This window comes from Myotis myotis, unplaced genomic scaffold (genome assembly GCF_014108235.1).
Source record: "Myotis myotis isolate mMyoMyo1 unplaced genomic scaffold, mMyoMyo1.p scaffold_m19_p_14, whole genome shotgun sequence".
NCBI classification, from domain to species: Eukaryota; Metazoa; Chordata; class Mammalia; order Chiroptera; family Vespertilionidae; genus Myotis; species Myotis myotis.
The window spans coordinates 53,861,855-53,883,296 of NW_023416318.1; the positions used below are offsets into that span (position 1 = coordinate 53,861,855).

Sequence of the window (21,442 nt, forward strand, 5' to 3'; positions counted from 1 at the left end):
GGTAGTTTTTATTGCGCACTAACAGGTGGCGTGGGCCATTTTTGCTAATTTTTTGCGCAAATGGCAACGTTCAGTAAAATTACGATAACTTTAGTTTACGTATTTATACGTTACCCGCATTCTACCGCTAGTCTATAAAAAACGTATTAATACGTGTCCCGCGCTCTACTACACTGGTAGAATGTATAAATATGTAAAACGTGTAAGCACGTTTCCCACATACAACGTGTTAATAAATCACAAGGACAAACTCTAGACAAAGTAGGCATATTCCTTCCAGAACCTGTTTTTGCACATGGTCAGTTATATGTTGCTTTCTCTCGAATTTGAAGAGCATGTGATGTTACAGTTAAAGTTCTAAATACTTCAGCACAAGGAAAATTAGTCAAGCACTCTGAAAGTGTTTTCACTCTTAATGTGGTGTACAGGGAGATATTAGAATAAGTTTAATCACTTTATCAGTCATTATTTGCATCACTGTTGTTTTTATATCATGTTTTTGTTGTTTTCATATCATGTTTTTGTTTTCATATCATGTTTTTGTCATTTTATATCATGCCTCTGTTGTTGTTATATCCTTTTGTTACTGTTTATTTATTAATACATTTATATATTATTTTCATATACATTTTACTAATTTCCTTTCATCTCTTACACTCCTATTATAGAGAAAGGGAAAATAGCAATATTAAAATATCTCTGCTAATTAATTCCCTTTTTAAAAAAAATATATATTATTGATTTTTTACAGAGAGGAAGGGAGAGGGATAGAGAGTTAGAAACATCGATCAGCTGCCTCCTGCACACTCCCCACTGGGGATGTTCCCGCAACCAAGGTACATGCCCTTGACTGGAATCAAACTTGGGACCCTTGAGTCCGCAGGCCGATGCTCTATCCACTGAGCCAAACCGGTGAGGGCAATTAATTCCCTTTTAATGTGCATGAATTTTGTGCACCGGGCTACTTGTATTTAATATTAGAAATGATGAGAAAGTCCTTCCCTCATTTGAGCACATTTGAATCTTTACCCACAGCTTCTGTGTGCTTGGTTCTGTCTTGTGTATAATTCTTGAATCCAGCTAGAATTGTGTAGATGCAGGTACAACACGCTTTTCCCCACCAGATGTCAACTCCTTGGGAGGTAACCCGTCCACTCCCGTGACTTGCCCGCAGCCTTCACTCGGTGCCATGCCATGTATATCAGTCCCGGATCTGCTTCTGGGTCTGTGTCCTCTCCTACCGACATGTAAATTCTCGCCCCGCACCATGTCTTAGTTATCACAAGTGCCCATGCCTAACAGTGTGAGGAACTGCACGTCTGATGCCCACGCAGGATGTATGCTCAGAGACCGCTGAGGACACGTGTGTAAAAATCCCACGAAGAGTTCGTTGAATGTACATTTCAGCCAGATGTTTTTGTGCTAATTATCTTTTTCTAGAAAGAAGGGGGAGTGAGTAGAGCGAATCACAGTTTTGTGCCCGAGAGCATGGCCTTCAGATCCAGAATTTGGTGCCCGGCGGCCTTTCGGAAGGAAGGCGCAGGCGGAGGCAGCCACTGCATGCATTATCCATTGACGGGCCCCGCGTCCCAGCACACGGGAGCGGGAACTAGCGGAGTTTTTCGAACTTATTGAAGAAAGCTCTCGGAGAGTGGGTCTAGTGACACTGAAGTTTCGAACCCTGTCACAGTTAACAAATTACTTAAATGTGTTCTTGAACCAAATGAACCCTTTATTTTCACTAATCTAGCTTATTTTTGTTTTCCAGATATTGTTTTGTGTTTGCTTTGGGATACCTCATAGTGTGCCAAATTACTAGAGTCTATATCTTTGATTATGGACAATATTCTGCTGATTTTTCAGGGTAAGATGAAAACTTTGATTTAGTAGCCTGTTTTTTCTTTTCTTTTCTATTCTAACATGTTGGTTAAAGGACAAAGTATAGTTGCATTTAGTGGTTCACATGAAAAGCTCTTACTAAACATTTTAGTTGAAAAGTCCGTTATGAATGTAGAAATGCCCTTGTAAACGGTCTTCTGTAGTGTCACAAAGCCATCAAGTCACCTCTCCCCTCACACTGGCGTAAGCTAGTCTAACAAGTTCACTTGTCACATGGCATCTGACATTGAAAGCGTTTCCCAATTCCAATAGAAATCCCTGCAGTCCTTTCCAGCCATTGCCAACCAGCCCCCCTGAGTCCGCATCCTTGCCCCCCCCCCCCCCCCCGTCTCTCTCTCTCTCTGCTCTCTGGGTCACTCTGCAGCTTCTGCATGCGCTCTGATGGCCTGACTTGCCTCTCAGCATCCTCGCGGCTTTCTTTGGACCAGGGTCCTGGGCGAACGCATTCCGCCTGGGTCTCCCAGAGAATGCCCTGGAGCGTGGATCTCGCTTCCTGCATTTCCCTCTCGAGCACTGTTCTCCATCCTTCTGCCCCGGGGCCCGCTGAGTGGTGGGACGAACTCAGCTTGCTCCTTCCAAGGGGGCCTCGTCCCTCTGTGGTCCTCTTTGCTGTGACAAAACCCACCGAGTGCCTGTTGAGAGATCGGCGCAGGCCAAGCCCCAAAGAGCTGACTGCGCGCCGTCCCTAAGCTGCCGGTGAGCCTCCCGGTTCTCTGTGTCAGCCGGCCAGCTCTCTCTACCGAACGGGACACGAAGACCTGCCTTTAAGTCGGTCCCGAGTCATCTGACAGGATAAGTAATGACCAAAAACCCAATTTGAGGACAACCAAAGTGCAGAAAAATGAAACAAAGCAAGTCACGGCGTCCAGGAAAAACATTGTCCAACAGCAGGAATGGACCCGAGTGTGTGACGCAGCGGGAAGTCCCCCGGGAAACAGGGAGCTGGAGAAGGGGAACGTTCTCTTCTCCTTGACGAGATTAAAAGGGATTTTGCTTTTATTAAACAGGTTTTAAAAATAGGCTCAGATGAGAGGAGATTGCATTCAAAAGAACAAGCAGAGCCACGCCAAAGCAAACCTGATTGGAGACGCTGAGTGTTAGCAGCGTGCTGAATAGAAGGAGAGGTGCCCCTGGGGTTCAGAGGAGGCGGCTCGGTGCTGCCCCCTGGCGCATGGTCCCAGGTCCCCGAGGAAATGAACGCGAGCAGGACCCTGGGTAGACTGGCCCCCGAGCATCTTAGTGAACTTGGAGAAGAGACAGTCACAGGTCGTCATACCTCAGTGGAAGGATGATGTGTGTCTCTTTAAAAGAATCAAAACCACGTAGGAAATTTAATTTTCCTGAGAACAGTGACTACTGGTCTTGCTCACCACGGTATCCTTGAAGCGTAGCACGGAGAGGCGTTGACTTACTACTTATTGAATCGGTAGTAACACTCCAGCAAAGGAACCCCGCACGGGAACGTAAACACAACCTAGGAAACCTGACACCGTGGGCAGAGCTGTGCTCTCGCAGCGGCAAATTCATCGCTTGGAACACGCACTTGTGTTATGATAAATAAGAGCGAAATTAGGCATTTTTAAAAAATCCTCACCTGAGATAAATTTTCCATTGCTTTTCAGAGCGTGAAAGAGGGATGAAGGGAGAGAGAGAGAGATCGATGTATGTAGGAAAAAAACTACATAGCATCTTAAAAATGGAAAAGCTGATATAAAACTTGGAGTACAGCGTGTAATTTTTATCGATTAGGAAAAACATTTGCCCATGATCAGTGAGCTGATATGTATTAGACGGACAGATTGGCTGAAGGGGACTGTTCTGGCAGATCTAAGCTGAAGGCCTCTCTCTCTCTCCTCTCTCGGGCACAGGAGAGAAAAGCCCCTAGAGGCAGGCTCCCCTTGATGGAACCTGCAGGCGTTTAGAAGCGCTGAGTGTGTAGTAGCAGAGAGGGTCCGCTGGGTCCTAATGAGGTCAGTGGAGCAGCCCCCCAGCGTGGGCCGCTGCAGCCCGGAGAGCTGAGTAAGTGCCCCTCTGTGGGGGGCCTGGCGCCCGGGAGCGAGAGCCCAGGGGTAAGGCCAGGCCCTGCTGAGGGCTCACCGGGCAGCTCTGTGGGGTGTCTCACGTGCACGCGGCGAGGGAGCCTTACTCTGTGCGTGGTGTGTGCACGTGTGCACGTGTGCACATGTGCGTGTGCATGGTGTGTGTGTGTGTGCGCGTGAGTGTGTCGGGAGAGGCGTAAGTGAAATGCTGGTGCAGTCGCTCTGACTGTCACAGAAGCAGGTGTTCGTGACCCACATGTGCTGTCAGGAAAGCCAGTCTCTGCTGCAGGGGACCTGCCCGCTTAGAACGCCCCTCCCCTCCCACGGGGCCTGCTATCGGGGGTCTGTCCCGCGGCCCTTGCTGTGCAGGCCGGTGCGGGCTCTGTCCAGTCCCCTTGGGGACCTTCCTGGCACCCGCTCACCACACCCCCTCGCTGACGTCCCCTCCAGCGCTTCTCGCTTCTCTCTGCCACCTGCTCCTCGCAGCCCCTCCCTAGAACCGTGTCCGCGGTGTTTATGCTCACGCCGCAGCCCCCGGCTGCCCCGGTACGGGCTGGACCAGAGGCGTGGCCTGACGCTCATTGAGAGCCGCAGGGAGTGTTCCGGGCTGCTGGGCGCCAGAGAGGAAAGAGGGGTGAGCTGGTTGCACCCCGTCCGCACCGCAGTGGGGAAGCCCGCGCTTCATTCCGGAGCTGAGTGGGGAGCGCTTTCAGGCCGGAAGCCAGGCAGGAGGGAGTGCGGCCCTTTGGCAGGAGGAATGGCAGGTCGCCACGCCGAGGAGACGGGTTTGCCTGCTGTCGAGGGGTGTGATTTAGTGCGTCTCTGCCGGGCGCGGTGCTGGGCGCCGGCGGAAAAGACTGCTAGTTCCTTACCTCACAGACGTTCTAAAGAGGAAAAGCAGACCCTAAAGCAGCCGTGTCGTTTGAGAAATGAAAAGGCTGTGGCTGTGAGAGTCCTTGGAAGGATGAGATGAGACGCGGGGCGGTGCCCGCGGGCAGAGGGCGTGCGCTCGGAGCACAGGCTGCGGTCGGAACCTCTGGGCCGGGCGAGGGAGAAGCAGTAGGGTTACAGCTGTGAGTTCGAGAGGCACAGAGTTCATTCCTGTGTTGCTATCTAGAAAGTCTTGTATTATTTTCTTACAAGCAGCTCTCACCCTCCTTTTGCCCGCCCTGCATGTGGCACCTAGCAGGAAAGTATGTCACTAAGCTGATAAAATAAATGGAATGCTATTTTATCAGTCATTTTTATTGTGTTTTAAGGTGACATGGGAATTAGAAGTTAGAACTGAAGGATATTTTATTTAGTTAGTTATTTTTACATTTTTTATTGATTTCAGCAAGGAAGGGAGAGGGGGAGAGAGAGAGAAACATCAATGAAGAGAGAGAATCATGGACGGCTGCCTCCTGCCCGCCCCCCCACTGGGGGATGGAGCCCACACCCAGGCCTGTGCCCTGACCGGGAATCGAACCGGCGACCTCTTGGCTCCTGGGTAAACGCTCAGCTGCTGAGCCACAGGGGCCGGGCTTCTCCACATGTTTAAAGGGCTAGTGGATCGTTGGTCCTGTCCGAAACGGCCATACTTGGAAAGCATCGCTGGGTTCAGACAGCCATGATGTTTATTTCTACTTTGTGGTGCACAGGATTGACGCATAACAAAGTCCCGTCGTGTCACTGGTCCGACAGCTGTGCTGTGGCTGCATTGCCAGCATAAGCCTCCCCCTCCAGCCTGGCGGTCATGGCTCTGGCGTTAGGGAGGTGGGCCAGGTAGTCGGGTCAGCGTGGACCACATCTTCATGGACGTTTTGGGCAGAACCAAACATCAGGAGCCAGGCTTCCAGGACCTGCTGGCAGGGACCAAGTGTCCCGGTGGACAGTGGCCGCTGACCAGCCTCCGGTCCGAGCAGGGGGCAGGTAGAGGAGGGCAGGGCGGGACCCGCCGGGCTGGGGTCCTTCCCGGGACCTGGAGGGGGCGGCCCGAGTCCTACCTGCAGCCCACAGGGCTTCCTGGTTTGACTGGAATCCCAAAACGATGAATACACAAGCCATGGCGACTTGTTCTCGGGCCTTCTGCCTGGCTGCCAGTGCGACAGCTGCAGGGCCAAAATGGATCCTGCTGGCTTTCCCACGTAGACTTACTTTTCCTTTCCAAGTTCTCCATCCGTTAGAGATGGGGAAATGGGGGAAATAGAGCCGTTGTCTTACTGGCAGCGTGATGTTCGTCTTCCTTCCCTGCGAGAGCGCCCGGGCCCCGCGCTGTCTCTGGGGCGTCTTTGACGGGCCACCCCCTGGGGCCTGGCTCCCAGGACGGGGAGGTGGGCAGCATCCTTCTCTCTCCCCTGTTTCCGTCCTGTTTCATTCTGCATTTCTTACCCAAACTCTTCAATGTGGTGCCCACTCCCCTTCTCCCAGCAGCTCCCTTTCTGCCTTGAGGTTTACCCCCGAGGTGACAGGCAGCTGGGATTCTGAAAAAGGGCTCGGTCAAGGCCAGGTGGCGGGCGGTCTCAGGCCTGTGCGGTCCTCTCCCTCTGGCCTCCCGTCCTCAGGCACAGTGGCCCTGCTCCACGTGACTCCCACGTGATCGAGCCTGCAGCCCTGCCCCCACGTGACCTGGTTCCGTGGACGAGCTTGTCCTGTTCGCTCTGTAAATCGAGGCCCAGGTTCCCTGCACCTCCCCAAACACAGCAGCCCCCACTTCTCTCCCCGAAGGTCTTTATTGATGTTAAAAAATATTCACGATTTCGTAGTCGTATAAGCAAAATAAACTCCTTTTCCTGTATCTTAACTATTATTTTAAATATGCCCTTTTAACGTATTCATTCTTTATTTTGTCGCAGCCCGATGATGATAATGACCCAGAAGATCACGAGCTTGGCTTATGAAATTCATGACGGTAAGAACTAGAAATTCACTCCCCATCCCTGCAAGACGCCATGTTCAGTTCATCTCTTGCTTGAGACACGACCATCACTTTCTGCTCTTGATTAGAAAGGGCTGGTGGAAAGGCAGGGAGAACAGACCCTGAACTCTGCCTACGGTTATTAAAGTCGGCGTGTTCTCTTTCAGTATTTTATCTTAATTTTGCCTTCAGTTCAGTGACAAAAGCAAAGTAAAATAGTGTGATTCCGTCATGTGACCCACATTAGGGGAAATTTAGAATATAAAGCAAATAGATACTAGTATTTGGTCTAAATAAAGTTTTACTCATTTCTGCCTCCCCTCTGTGCTGCATTTGTATTAAAATGTGAATGTTTCCCCCACCCTCTCTCCCTTATACTCACATGCACGTGTTCTTAGTATCAGAACTTACAGGTTCACATTTTCACCTTCAGCGAGTGGATCTCTTGCCGTAGGAAATGCTCAGTCGGGGCTCTGAGTCCTAAGACTGGGAGGTGGGGGGCACCCTGGGTAGGTTAGCCCTTTGCAGTGGCCTCGGGAGCTTCTCAGGTGGGTGTCAGCCCCACTGTGTGTGTCACCCATCCTGCGCCCCCTGCTGGGGAAGACCTATCAATATGTTTTTTCAAAATACATTTTTATTGATTTCAGAGAGGAAGAGGGAAAGAGAGACATCAATGATGAGAGAGAATCATGGATCAGCTGCCTCCTGCACGCCCCACACTGGGATGGAGACTGCAACCGGCATGTGCCCTGACCGGGAATTGAACCGTGACCTCCTGGTTCATAGGTTGACGCTCAACCACTGAGCCACACCCGCCGGGCTACAAATACTTTTTAAATGTGTTGTTTGCCTCTTAATTTAGTCCTCCTTTGGCCTTTAAATTGGGTTTAGGATCTAGTAGGTTGACGTGTAATCATAACATCCTTCTGTTTGGGGGGAAGGTAAGCGGGAGACGATGGTAGAGAGTCATCTCTTTCGTCAGAGTCGTGTGGGGGTGGGGAAGTCATTCCTCCCGTAGCACTGATGTTGGCCATGTAAGCCATCCAACGACAGAAACATTTTCATGCCCCTTCAGACAAGTTTGCTAGGAAACATGTTAGCTCTGGGGGATTTCTTAACTTAGTAATGATTTTCTCTAAAGAAGAGTCAAGTCAGTTCCCTGAGGTGTGCGTTCACCTCATACAGCCCTAGGCCCGCCAGGGGCTTTGACAGGCTGGAGCTTGTGTTGCAAAAGCGAGGAAGGAGCCGACTCTACCACGGCTGGGATCGTAGCGTGCATTTCGAATGAGAAAAGTGACGAGAGTGTGAGGGGGAAACACCGTTCTTTCCTTTGGAGAAATCCCGGTTGGTGAGAGCCTGTTTCTGTTTCTCAGGGATGTTTCGGAAGGACGAAGACCTCACTCCGCCGCAGAGAGACTTGGCTGTAAGGTGCGTGCCTCTTAATTGTGTCCCGCCTGCTCCCCGCTGTCTCGGCCTGGGACACACACTACTCTCCTGGCCACGGCCGACTTGTCATGCTGGAGGTACTTCCTTCATGAAAACCCAGCTTCCTCCCTCTGCACACCCCTCCACCACGTCCTGCCGGCCTCGGCGAGGCTTCCCTCCTGTGTACAGGCATCCCTTGGCGGGATCGCCACCCAGCATGCACCTCCCGGTACCACGAGGCCATCTGCCAAATTCTCCATCTCTCCCATGAGACCCCTGAAGCCAGGGAGAGCGCTGGCCCTCGTGCCTGCCCTGTAGTGATGAGCAGTCATTGCAGCGGCCCCGTGTAGGCCGATAGCTGGACGCAGGTGCTGGGCAAGATGTACTGCGTTAACACGGCGCGTGGAGGCCCTGCTTTCAGACAATGGCGACCCGGTAAGACAGTCTCATCTTTACCTGAGGAATTCGCCGGATCGACTTCTGTGTCACTGGTTATAGGCGCTCTGTTGACGAGCTTAAGGAATAGCTCACCTTTGGAAGGATCTTCCTTAAAATAATCCAATTAGAGATCAGACGCGTGTGTCCTGACAATCTAGAACAAACAGGCGCACGGCTGCCCGAGAACGAGATGACGGTGAGAGAGTAGGCAGACCCACCCCGGTGCTCGCCTTCCGTCCCGGGCGATGTCTCCTTGCATCTCCCCGCCTTTAAAATGTCCTACCGTCATAGCCTCTGCAGTTAGATTTATAGTCAGTAGATGTGCACTCGAGTGAACTCAGCGATGAGAGGTTCACTGATCCGGGTCCTGTGATCCCCGCGAGGCCTTGGTGTGTCTCGGGGGCCGCTGAGCAGCGGATTCCCAGCTCCCATCCATCTGTCTCCCACCGCCGCCTGGCAGACACCCAGCCCCGGGAAGACTCTGCTCTCCACTCTGAACTGTGGGAGGAAGCGGAGTGGAAAGACACCCCGTCTTGCTGATTGGACGCATGTTGAATTGGTCACCCCAAATTAAGAATCACGGTGCCCTTTATCACTAGTGACTTAGGCAAACTCCCTTTTTCCTATTGCAAATGCACGTCAGCAAGTCCAGTGAACGATTTCTGTGAAATCTCCCTCTTGGCTGACCTTGAATCTTACCCTCTCTAACCTGACTGACCCTTCACCTTTCCCACTGAGGCCCCCCAGCCCAGCGCCATTTCCTACAGTGTCTGCTGTAATAGCTTCCCCGCTGGGCTCCAGGCTCTCTCCCGCCATGGGCAGTCCTTTCCACCCCGAAGGCGGAGATCCTTGTTTAAATTTTTATGTTTATTTTTGTTGATTTCAGAGAGAAAGGGAGAGGGAGAGAGAGATAGAAACACCAATGATCTATGATGAGAGAGACTCACTGATCGGCTGCCTCCTGCACACTCCCTTCTGGGGATTGAGCCAAAATCTAGGCATGTGCCCGAACCCAGACCTCCTGGTTCATAGGTCGACACCCAACCACTGAGCCACACTGGCCAGGTGCCAGAGATCCTTTTAATGTGTTTTGAATTCTATCGTCCCTCCCCGGACACAAATCCTCCAGCGAATTGAGAATCGAGAATAAACTAGGAAACTTCTGACCCCCGCGCGTAAGGCCCGGAAAGCGCCAGTAGCCACCGCTCTCCCTCGCTCAGCTCAGTGCACGTCACCGCACAGGCCCCACTCTCCATCAGGATCGCGCCTCCCTTCCCTGCATCACACTCGAGCCCTGGCCGCCTGTTTCTCTCACCGGCTGTGTCATTGTCTGAGGGTCGATGTTTATTTTGATTGTTCCCCTGCCGACCCGAACGTGAGCTCCATGGGGAAGAACTTGGTCTTGTTCATCGTTCGATCCTGTCTCCTGCTTAGCAGGTCACCCCTGGGGGCGATTGTGCCCCCAGAAGACACGTGATGATGCCTGGAGACGTTTTTGTTGTCACACGTGGGGGGGGGGGGGCGGGCGGTGCTGCTGGCACGGAATGGGAGAGGCCCAGATGCTGTTGAACACCCTATGGGCTCAGGACAGTCCCCAACAACAGAGAATTACTGCCACCGACCTCAGGAATGCGGAGATAGAGGAGCGCGGCCTGGGGCCACGCTGTTCCTGTCTGGGAAATGCCGATGGAATGAAAGACGGACTCGTTTAACGTCATCAGCGAACAGAACATGATCACACTCGGTTCTCATTCCAGCAGCAGATACTAGTGGCCCGCTGCAGCCCCCGAAACGGCTTGTTTGAAATGACAGTTGAGCCAGAAATTATTCCAGCGGATTTCATGGCTCAGCGTTATCTCCCGTCCTCGCGCACAGCGATACAGTGTGACGGGTGAGACGGAGCTGCACTGGACAAGCTGGCATTGCTTCGGGTCTTGAAATAATTGGCAGCGACAATGGGGCTCTGTTGTGGACGCACAAGGCGCCCCTTTGTGAGCGCGGCTGCGGGGGGGGAGGGGGGCCGGGGCCGGAGGCCGGGAGCATGCTGCCTCCGCACACACGCAGCAGAGGGAGCTGCGGGGGAAATCTGCTGAGAGCTGTGTGCTCCCGGCAGCTGTGCGCTCTCAAGAGAAAATCCCTAAAAACACTTTGCAATGTAGACGATTGTAAGAGACCTGACAGGAGTCCGGTTAAGCGGTGGCCCAGCTGGTGGCAGGTGGGCAGGGACCTCTGTTTTCTCTCTGCTTGTTGTTTTTTGGGTTTTTTTAAAATACATTTTTATTGATTTCAGAGAGGAAGGGAGAGGGAGAGAGAGAAAAACACCAATGAGAGAGAATCATGGATCGGCTGCCTCCTGCACGCCCCACTGGGGATCGAGCCCGCAACCCGGGCCTGTGCCCTGACCGGGAATCGAACTGTGACCTCCTGGCTCATAGGTCGATGCTCAGCCCCCAAGCCACGCCGGCCGGGCCACACCGACGTCTTACACGAGCGGATGACTGACCGGCAGGAGGCCATGCTCTCTGCCAGGCCTCGTCCATTCAGGCGTGTTTTCTTGTGAAGAATCATGTAGGAACCCTGCGTGGTTGCTCCTAACGATCTGTATGCAAACTCTTTTGTTGAAAACGGCTGCGCATGAGCACACCCTGCCCTCTGGCTCTCGCCGCGGAGCGCGTGGCGTGGGAAGCCCGCTCCGGCCGGAGGCGGCAGGGCGGCGTGGGGGACGGCGGTTCTCGCTCGCGCCTGTCGGTCTCACGGCGGCCGTCTCTGACTTGCAGGCGCATGCCCAGCCTCCTGGAGTATCTGAGCTACAACTGCAACTTCATGGGCATCCTGGCCGGGCCCCTCTGCTCCTACAAGGACTACGTCACCTTCATCGAAGGCAGGTCACACCACGTGGCGCGGCCAGGCGAGGACGGCCGAGAAGCGCCCCCCTGCGGAGGAGCGGAGCCGTCCCCAACTGTGAGAGCCGGGTCTCCGGGCCGCGTCGCGCGTGCGGAGGGGTCCTGTTCATTTAAAGATACGAATGATTTCAAGTTTGGGTTTTTGTTAAATGCATTTTTTTTTTCCCAGAGAGGAAGGGAGAGGGGGAGAGAGAGAGAGAAACATCAATGATGAGAGAGAATCATGGATCGGCTGCCTCCTGCATGCCCCCCACTGGGGATCGAGCCCCCAACCTGGGCCTGTGCCCTTGACCGGAATCGAACCTGGGACCCTTCAGTCCGCAGGCCGACGCTCTATCCACTGAGCCAAACTGGTTAGGGCCGAACGTTTTCAAGTTTTGAATTGACCCATCTGTTTCTTTAAAATATTTGGCTATCCCTGGCCAGGTAGCCCAGTTGGTTAGAGCATCGTCCTGATTCATCAAGGTGCGGGTTCGTCGCTGCCAGGCAGGGCGTATGCAGGAATCAACCCTGAATGCACAATAAGCGGAACGACAAAAAATCTCCTTCTCCCCCCTTTGCCTCTTTCTTAAAAAATATATTTTGCAAGAGAAATGCGTCTTCGCCCAGGACCTGGCGGTGATGCTTGGTGGAACGAATCATGATAGAAGAGAAAGAGGTAACTCAGGAAACTGCCCGTCCCTACCTGAGAACAACGCTTTCGAGCGAGGAGTCTTCCAGGAGCCGCCCTCACTGCCCGGGGTTCCCCCTGAGGCTGCGTGTTCCAGCCAATTCCGCGTGCTTTCCCCCCCCCGCCCGGTGGCATCTCCCGCCTCTCTGAAAGCCGCCTTCCAGCAGCACCTCTTCCACAGCCCTTTCCCACCCCAGCGAGGGAAGAGCGACCGCCAGCACTTCGACAGCACGGCCCAGTGCCAGGCGCTGTCGCGGGCCCTGCGCACTTCCCCTCCCGTGCCGGTGCTCTCCTGGCCCCCGCGGGCTGTGCGGCACCTCCTGCTCTCGCTCTGCGCTGCGGGGCGCCTGGCCCGCCGGGGGGCCGCCTCCTCGTCAGGCAGGGCTGGGCTTTGTGTCCGCGGACTCTCTGCGGGATTGGCCTGGTGGGATCTGAGAGTCCCACAAGCCCGGCCGGCGTGGCTCAGGGGCTGAGCGCCGACCTAGGAATCAGGAGGTCAGGGTTCGAGTCCCGGTCAGGGCACAGGCCCGGTTTCAGGCTCCATCCCGAGTGGGGGGCGTGCAGGAGGCAGCCGATCCATGGTTCTCTCATCATTGATGTTTCTCTCTCCCTCTCCCTTCCTCTCTGAAACCAATAAAAATATATTAAAAAATAAAATGAAGATCCCAGGAGAAGAAGGTTGCTCAGAAAGTCTGTGACAGTAAAAGGGGGTGCGTGTGTTTCTCAGAACATGGGGCTTGGAGCAAAGGGTCAGCCCCCCCACCCCAAGTTATTGTAGACAGAGCGAGCGTGGAATCGTGGCCCACTGTGCAGCTCATTGCATTTTAGACCAAAAAGGGGCTTCTGTCTCCATACTTTCTGTTAGTGGCATTTTTGCTGAGAAATTCTAGATCGAACTGGGTTGAGTATCAGATTGGACATCGGTGTGTCCAGGCCTCTCCCACGGACCATTTTGTGTCTCTCGGCGGCCTCTCAGCCTCTCAGGCCTCACTGCGTAGGAGACAGTGAACAGGGTACGGGAGGGGGGGGGTTAGGCCGTGACCCCCCTTGGAGGGGGGTTAGGGGGTGACACCCCATGGAAGGGGGTGGGTTGGGGGTGACGCCCTCAGAGGGGGTGGGTTAGGGGGTGACACCCCACGGAAGGGGGTGGGTTGGGGGGTGACGCCCTCAGAGGGGGTGGGTTAGGGGTGACGCCCCACGGAGGGGGGGTCAGCGATGATGCCCGTCTCTCCGTGCAGGCGGCCGTGGTGCAGAAGCTGGTGGTCTGTGGGCTGTCCTTACTGGTCCACCTGACCATCTCGAACGCACTCCCCGTGGAGTACAACATCGACGCGCATTTTCAAGCCACAGCCTCGTGGCCGACAAAGGTTCTCTACCTGTATGTCTCTCTCTTGGCTGCCAGACCCAAATACTATTTTGCATGGACGTTAGGTGAGTAGCATGTGGACGGGCTTCCCTGTTAGTGTGCGGACGTGTGTCTTATACCTTACGCAGCCGGGGGAGTGCCCCCTGGAGGGCATAGAGGGGAAGCCGGTGAGAACAAGGAGGGTTGCTCATGTAGAAGACAGGAGCCCTATGGCTCATACCCACACCGTGAGGATGTGTCCCAGAAACGGTTCGGAGACCCTAAAATGGGACCAGGGCCCATCGTGTTAAGACGGAAATGGGAATGGCCCTGCTTTTCCTGGTTGAGAATAAGAGATGACATGTCCAATGGCAGGCCCTTCTGGGGGGCGCGGCGGGGGTGTGGGGGGGAGACACAGGTTCTTCATACCCCGCCCCCTGCTTATTCACTGCAGCCGACGCGATTAACAATGCTGCTGGCTTCGGGTTCAGAGGCTACGACAGACATGGGGAAGCTCGCTGGGACTTGATTTCCAACTTGAGGATTCAGCAAATAGAGGTTGGTACCTCACGGAGACGTTAGTTGCCATGTGACACTCAAAGAACCATAGTTTGCTTTCATAGAGTTATGAGGTGATGCCCAAGAATGGTGTCGAAGGTTTTTTTTTTTTAAAAAAAATATATTTTTATTGACTTCAGAAAGGAAGGGAAAGGGAGAGAGAGATAGAAACATCCATGATGAGACAGACGCATTCATTGACTGCCTCCTGCACGCCCCCTACTGGGGGTTGAACCCGCCACCCGGGCATGTGCCCTTGACCGGAATCGAACCCAGGACCCGTCAGTCCCCAGGCTGATGCTCTGTCCACTGAGCCACACCGGCCAGGGCGTGGTGGAGGATTTTTAATAATAATACACCTTCTCTCATCGACCCAGGACCGAGGCTCCCTCCGACGTGAGGGAAGCTCCTGGGAGAAGCTCTGCGAGGGGCTGGAGGCGGGCGGATGGTGGCAGCCCACTCCTGCGGGGGTGCCCGGCGGGGCCAGCGTTCCAGGAGCTGGGAGGGGTGGCTGCAGGGCGCGGCGCCACGGAGCGTAGCCGGGGGCCTTAGAGCACGTCCATCCTCGGGAGAGAGCCCGAGCCCTTTGCTTGAGCATCGGGACTTTCTTGGGGATAATGCCTGACCGCCCCCCCCGCCCCCCTGAATGCTCACAGGAGAAGAGGGCGAGAGCCCGCTGAGCTGGGGGGGGGGTGCCCCACGCCACACACGCTCCCTTGAGCCCCCGTCACTGAGTCAGAAGAGCGCGCGCAGGAATGACGCCAGGACACTCCCGTCCCTGCCAAGCCCCTTACCTTTAGCACAAGGCCTTGCTACCCACCTTCCGAACGTCATCCCTTCGTTGGGCCAAGAGAGACGTCGCTCTGTTTTTCAGGGGTCAACCAGCTTCAAGATGTTTCTCGATAACTGGAACATCCAGACGGCGCTGTGGCTCAAAAGGTACGTTCCCTCCCGCGCCGCCCTCCGCCCCGCGAGGTGGGGCATCGCTGAGCCGGCCCCGGGTTAGTGACCGGCGTGCGAGGGACACCTGGTGACACCGGAAGCGCTGTTCCCCCTGCGGGGCCGGGCCGGAGGCGGCTGGCCCTGACCTCCCCTCCGCCCGTGAGGGCCCCTGCCAAGGCCAGGCCAGGTCCTCCTGCTCATTCACGGGGAGCTGGCCAAACGGAACACGTGACTGTACGGGCACCGAGCATGCGCCCTAGACTTCCCAGCACCAGCCGGGGCCTTCCCACGTCGGGCCCAGGACGCAGCCCTGCAGGCCTCACTGGAGGATATTGTTTTTCCATTGATTTTTTTTTAAAGAGAATATCTTTTTATTATTGATTTCAGAGAGGAAGGGCGAGGGAGAGAGAGAGAAACATGAATGATGAGAGAGAATTATGGATCGGCTGCCTCCTGCATGTCCCACACTGGGGATCAAGCCCGCAACCTGGGCCTGTGCCCTGACCGGGAATCGAACCATGACCTCCTTGAACATAGGTTGACGCTCAGGCAATGAGCCACGCCAACTGGGCTCCGTTGATTTTAAAGAGAGTGGAAGGGAAGGGAAGGGAAGGGAAGAGAGAAGAGAGAGAGAGACACATCAATTGGTTGGTTGACTCTCCCACTCACCCCACGGGGGCCCAGGGATTGAACTTGCAACCCAGGTATGTGCCCTTGGCCGGAATCGAACCCATGACCCTTCGGTTCGTGGGCTGATGCTCTAACCACTGGGGCAGGGCTCACCGTCTTGTTGGAGACACCGCAGAGCCGTCTACACCTGCTGCTCCCGGCAGCGAGAAGGAGAGAAGGGCAGGGACCGGGCGGAGAGGCCCAGAGCGGGAGGCAGGGCTCGCGCTGACCTTGAGGACCAGCAGGAGATCGTCAGGCGGACGGGGAGGCCGGGCAGCTCAGGCGGAGGGACAGTCCCGGAAGATGACGTCAGGAAGATGCTCAGACACCCCGGGGGACAGCGCCCTGCGCTGGACTTCCCTGATGAGCCGCCTGTGCCGCCTCGGCATCCGCGCCTTGACTTTCGGATGGCCACGTGTCCCTCTCCCCGAGGTGCCCCCGTGTATTGTCACCGCTCCCGCCTGCCTTGCTGTCTCCCGGGGCCACGCAGGTTGCCAGCAGATCTGCTGCTGCTTCAGTTAAGTGTTGAGCTTGCTGCCTTAGGTGCGTCTTGTTTTCATGCGAGTTGAGTTCTCCGGGCAGCTACAAGAAACTTCTAGACCAGCGGTTCTCATCCTGTGGGTTGCGACCCCTTTGGGGGTCGAACGACCCTTTCACAGGGGTCGCCTAAGACCATCCTGCATATCAGATATTTATTTACATGACGTTCATAACAGTAGCAACATGACAGTGATGAAGTAGCAACGAACATAATGTTATGGTTGGGTCACCACATGAGGAACTGCATTTAAAGGGCCAGAAGGTTGAGAACCACTGTTCTAGAAGAAGCACCGCCCACTCCCAGGAAGACTAGCTCTCCCTGCTCAATAGGAAGGTCTGGGCTGCTCACGAGAAGGACAAACACGCCAAGTACCCGCCCTCTGATCGGGGCTGCAGTTTCCTGTGCGACTGTCCTTCCGCCCAGACACCAGGAAGGGGCTCTGAGCTCAGCTGGACCAGCAAGAGATGCAATTGCATTTCTCTCCCGAAACCTGACACTTAACAGCTGTCACGCCCCCGAGGTCACAGATGACCACGCTGTGGCCTGAGGTGACGCGTGGTTGTTTCCCGGGCCCCCTGGACCCCCTCAGGGAACACAAGAACGGCCGCTGTGGGCTTGACAAGGCTAACCTCTCTGCGGGTCCCTAGGGTGTGTTACGAACGGACCACCTGGAACCCCACCGTCCAGACGTTCGTGCTGTCCGCCATCTGGCACGGGGTGTACCCCGGCTACTACCTGACCTTCCTGACCGGGGTGCTGATGACGCTGGCAGCGCGAGCCGTAAGTGCCAGGGTTCCTTCCCTGCCCACGGCAGCCCTGGGGCCGGCCCAGTGGCGGGCGGGCGGATGGCCGAGGGCTCCCGGGGCTCCGCCTGGTGCGGCTGAGAAGCCGGCACACGGGAGGCACCCACCAGTGGGCATGGTCGTTAGAGAACTTTCTAAAGGAGCCGGGAACGTTCAGTAAGGCCAGGTGGGTGGGCTCCTTAGCCAGGTTCCCGGGAGCTGCCACCTGGGAGCCTGGTCGGGAGGGAGAGCGGGGTGCGGACGGGCCTGATTTCGCGCCAGCCATTCCCAGGCAGACGCCGTTCCGGTGCCGACGCCTGTGACAGCTGATGGGAGGAGCAGGAACGTGAAAGAAAAAAGGATGTTTAAGGTTTCACATTTCAAACCTGAAATGTCCTAGAAGCTAAAACCATTAAAACAGTGGCTCTTTGAAAACTGCTTTGTTTCCCATGGGATTTTGTTTAATCCTCACCCAAGGGTATGTTGTTTTTTTTAAATTGATTTTTGAGAGAAAGGAAGAGAGAGAGAGGGACATCACTGTGAAAGAGAAACATTGATTGGTGGCCTCCTGCATCCTGACTGGGAATTGAACCTGAAACCGTTGGGTGTACAGGACGTCGCTCCGATTAAGCGAGCCGCCGGCCAAGTGAGCGCTGGCTAGGGCAGAAGCTGCCTTTTAGAGAAGCAATTCCAGCTCCGTTAGCAAACAAACAGTGTGCGAGCCGTCATTCTCTCCAGGAGCGCTCTGTGTCCTGCACACAGGCTGAGGGGCCAGAAGAGGCTGTCTTGGGTCAGGGTTACCATGGTGACAGTGTTACACAATGAAAAGATGGAAAATAGATCCCACTTCATTTATATGCTGTCGTCTACCAAAGATGATTTAAAGAGCTCTAGGCAATGGTTGTGTGTGTGTGTGTGTGTGTGTGTGTGTGTGTTTCAAATATATTTTTATTGATTTCAGAGGTAGAGAGAGAGAGAAACATCAATGATGAGAGAGAATCATGGATCGGCTGCCTCCTGCACGCCCCCTACTGGGGATCGAGCCCACAACCTGGGCATGTGCCCTGACCGGGAATTGAACCATGACCTCCTGGTTCATAGGTTGACGCTCAACCCCTGAGCCACACCGGCTGGGCTGGGCAATGTTATTTTTAACTTAAAAATTTTATTAAGCTTTAATACAACTAAAGTCTACAGAAACGTTGCAAAGAACTCCTGTATTATGCCCTTTGCCCAGACTCACACATCTGCCGTGAGCTTCCCCACCCGTCCCCGTGTTTTCCTCGTGTGTGGACCGTGTTTCCTGAGCCTGCTTTCCCGTGGCGCCGCCCTAGACCCGCCGGCGTGTGAGCGCGGCCACCCACCTCCCGGAGCGGCTGTAGAGGGAGGCAGTGCGCTCCGACGAGCGGTTAAAAGCGAAGCCATCCTCTCGCTCCTTTATTTCAGATGAGGAATAACTTCCGACATTACTTCCTCAAGTCCCCGCAGCGGAAACTGCTGTACGACGTCGTCACCTGGGCAGCCACCCAGGTGGCCGTGAGTTACACGGTGGTGCCGTTCGTGCTGCTCTCGGTCAAGCCGTCCTTCGCGTTCTACAGGTGAGTGCTGCTCGGCAGCCCTGTCCCTGGGGGTGGCTCCGCTTGTGAAAGACGGCGCCTCGCTCTTGGGCACCACGGGAAAATGGCACCGTTGCCTCATTTCCTGCGGCTAAGTGCACTGTCAGTTACTTTAGCCTAAAAGCACACGGTCTCCGGATGCTTGGTAGCGCGTTTCCCCACTCAGCCCTCAGACGAGGGTCTGATTGGAGAACGACCAGCCGGGTAACCTCTGGGCTCTCAAAGGGCGAACCAGAAAGTGTCGCTGTTCTTTGCAAGGAATCCTTCCTTCTCTTGTTTCCTTTCATGAAAATGACATAAATTAGTCCTATTCCACTCACCTGCTTTGGTTTCACTCTGTCATGTTTCATCGGTCCTTGGTCATCGCTGTAATGTAGAAATTACTGTCTTGAATGTCATGTTTTATTTCTCTAACTCCTCCCCTTCCCCCACCCTCTCCATTAGTGATATCTTTGAGATCAAAAACTTTATTCTTTCATAAATTCTGCATTATCTTGGCATTTAGAATGACAGCACAGAATCCAGGGTCAAAAATGGTTGAATTGGATATGATGAAAACCGTACAGGAAACATTAAGAAACTCCTGCTGCTAAAGTTCCATCGTAACCACTTGTTGCATATTTTTGAATGAGATGGAACTGTTTGAATTTTCGCCTAGTTTTTCGGTTCACAATCCCTTGAACTTATATCTGTAGGAAGAGGTTAGGCCCCATTTTGGCTTATATTTCACTCGGGGAGTGAGGTTTCTAATAGTTTTGATCACGTGGCATTTCTTTATTTTGTGACAGTAACGTCCATGTTGTGTGTCTATTACTCACGTCATTAGGATGCACGTGGTTCGACTGGGGACAGTAACAAGCGGGAGAGGCCGAGCAGCAGCCGTCTGCACTGGCCCTGCCTCCTCTGCCCGCTGAGCACTGGGTCCTGTGGGCCTGAGGTTCCTGGGTGTATTTAGCCATGGCCTCCCGACCCTCACAAAGGAATGTAACAGGGTGGCTAGGCTCAGGCTTACAGCCCGCATGGCGTTCTGTGGAGCTTTATAAATACCCCGCACGCGCTGCGGGGTGTCACTCAGGGTTGGGGGCGGGGAGGGTAAGAGGACAGCATGGTCGGTAAACACACGCGGAGGGCAGGTGGTGTTTGGACAAATGTGCAGTTATGACAGATGGCTCATGATCACATGTTTCATCACTGCTTCCCCTTTTCTTTCAGCTCCTGGTCTTACTGCCTTCACATTGCCGGCCTCTTAGTATTGTTGTTCTTGCCCGTGAAAAAGACCCAGAGAGGACAGGATCCACACGAACACAGGCGGCTGTCGCGATCCAAAAAGTTTGACGAAAATTCCTGGGGACAGAATAGTTTTCCCACAACAACAAACAATGTGTGCAATCAGGGTCCAGCACAAGCCGCCAGACACCCATCGGGAGCGGAGTGACGGGAGCCGAGGGCTGTGTTCTGTATGTTAACAGCCACCGATCTTAGCACCTTCTCCAGGGGGTGGGGTTCGTTGGAAAAGAGAGTAGGTTGGGGGTGCGGGGGGGCGGGGGGGAGAATCGGACAGTTGCTGATAGGGAAGTCCCTGTGTACTCAGTGATACTCCCCCTCCCTCGCCACGTTCCCGTGGGCCACGCCTTAGAGAAGGTATTTCCGTGGTCTCAGTGGGCACTCAGGACCTCAGCGTCTGGCCGCAGGGTCCTTCCTCCGGGTGCCCTGTTGCTGAATGTACGCTGTGCACCCCGAGGCAGTGGCGAGGTGGGGAAATAACGGTGTCCATCTGACCGATGGAGGGAAATTAGCTTTTCCAAATGAATGTCTTGCCTTAAACCCTCTCTTTCCTCAAATGTCATTCCTAAATGGTCTTTTCAACTGTAACATTGTGAGAACTCGATTCCAATATTCGATGTGAAATGAGCTGTGAAGGAATTCTGGGGAAATTGGAAACAGGATATTTAAGATTGTGGATATTTTAAAAATGCAATAAACGCCTCAGTATTTGAAGGGTTTTCTTAGCGCATCACCAGTGACTACAGTGCATAGTGACTCTGTGAACAGCTCGGATGCCAAACTATAGGAAGCTCATTGCCCTGGAGAGTTTCGTTACCTCGTGTCAGTCAGCGAGCCCTTCAAGGAAGAATTTCGTAGACATAATTAAAGACCGGCAATGTGATAGTTTAAGCTTATCTTCTGGCAAACGAGAGAGGAGATGACGGGGGAAGGCAGGCGTGAGTGAAGCCCGCGCTGTGCGGCCGGCCGGGGCTGGAGCCGGGGCTGGAGCCGGGCGGCGGCAGGTCCCGGGTGCTCAGCAGAAGTGTTTTCCTTACCCGTCCGAGCTTCTGCGATACGTAAACATTGACTCACTTTTTACTGCGTTGGACTCTTAGAAGAAATTTACCAAGCATAACTTCTATCTATGTTATAGAAGGCCCGTGGCCGCAACGCCGTGATGCCCAAACGACTGGTCACCAGGAGGTGCATGGAGGACCTCTCGGGCCATCCCCCTCCCCCCACCCCACCCCCCTCCACCCCACCCCCACCCCGGGGCGCCATCAGCGTCCGAGGAGCGTGGCAGGGCAGCGGGCAGGGCCCTGATGGCAGGCTAGGCTGGGGGACCCTACACGCGCACAATTTAATAGGGTGCTGGGCCTCTAGTCGGTCTGTAAAAGGTCGTGGACATAATAGTGGTGGATTGCTCCAAGGGTTGGAAAGGGAGATCACTGAG

At 54.3% G+C, this 21,442-nt stretch overlaps 1 protein-coding gene across 2 annotated transcripts in view; it reads left to right on the forward strand.

The window, feature by feature from the left end:
• Nucleotides 1-20,740, forward strand: part of MBOAT2 (membrane bound O-acyltransferase domain containing 2) — a 59,036-nt gene extending 38,296 nt beyond the window's left edge. Inside the window, exons 4-13 of one of the 2 annotated variants that reach the window (XM_036335410.1) lie at nucleotides 1,769-1,864; nucleotides 6,773-6,828; nucleotides 8,208-8,262; nucleotides 11,475-11,658; nucleotides 13,509-13,701; nucleotides 14,070-14,173; nucleotides 15,048-15,112; nucleotides 16,973-17,105; nucleotides 18,554-18,705; nucleotides 19,936-20,740. In XM_036335410.1, coding sequence (XP_036191303.1) covers nucleotides 1,769-1,864; nucleotides 6,773-6,828; nucleotides 8,208-8,262; nucleotides 11,475-11,658; nucleotides 13,509-13,701; nucleotides 14,070-14,173; nucleotides 15,048-15,112; nucleotides 16,973-17,105; nucleotides 18,554-18,705; nucleotides 19,936-20,158 — 1,261 coding nt within the window. In that variant the 3' untranslated portion in view covers nucleotides 20,159-20,740. The remainder of the gene's footprint in view (nucleotides 1-1,768; nucleotides 1,865-6,772; nucleotides 6,829-8,207; nucleotides 8,263-11,474; nucleotides 11,659-13,508; nucleotides 13,702-14,069; nucleotides 14,174-15,047; nucleotides 15,113-16,972; nucleotides 17,106-18,553; nucleotides 18,706-19,935) is intronic. The other variant, XM_036335411.1, reaches the window with a different exon arrangement.
• The last annotated feature ends 702 nt before the right edge of the window (nucleotides 20,741-21,442 follow it).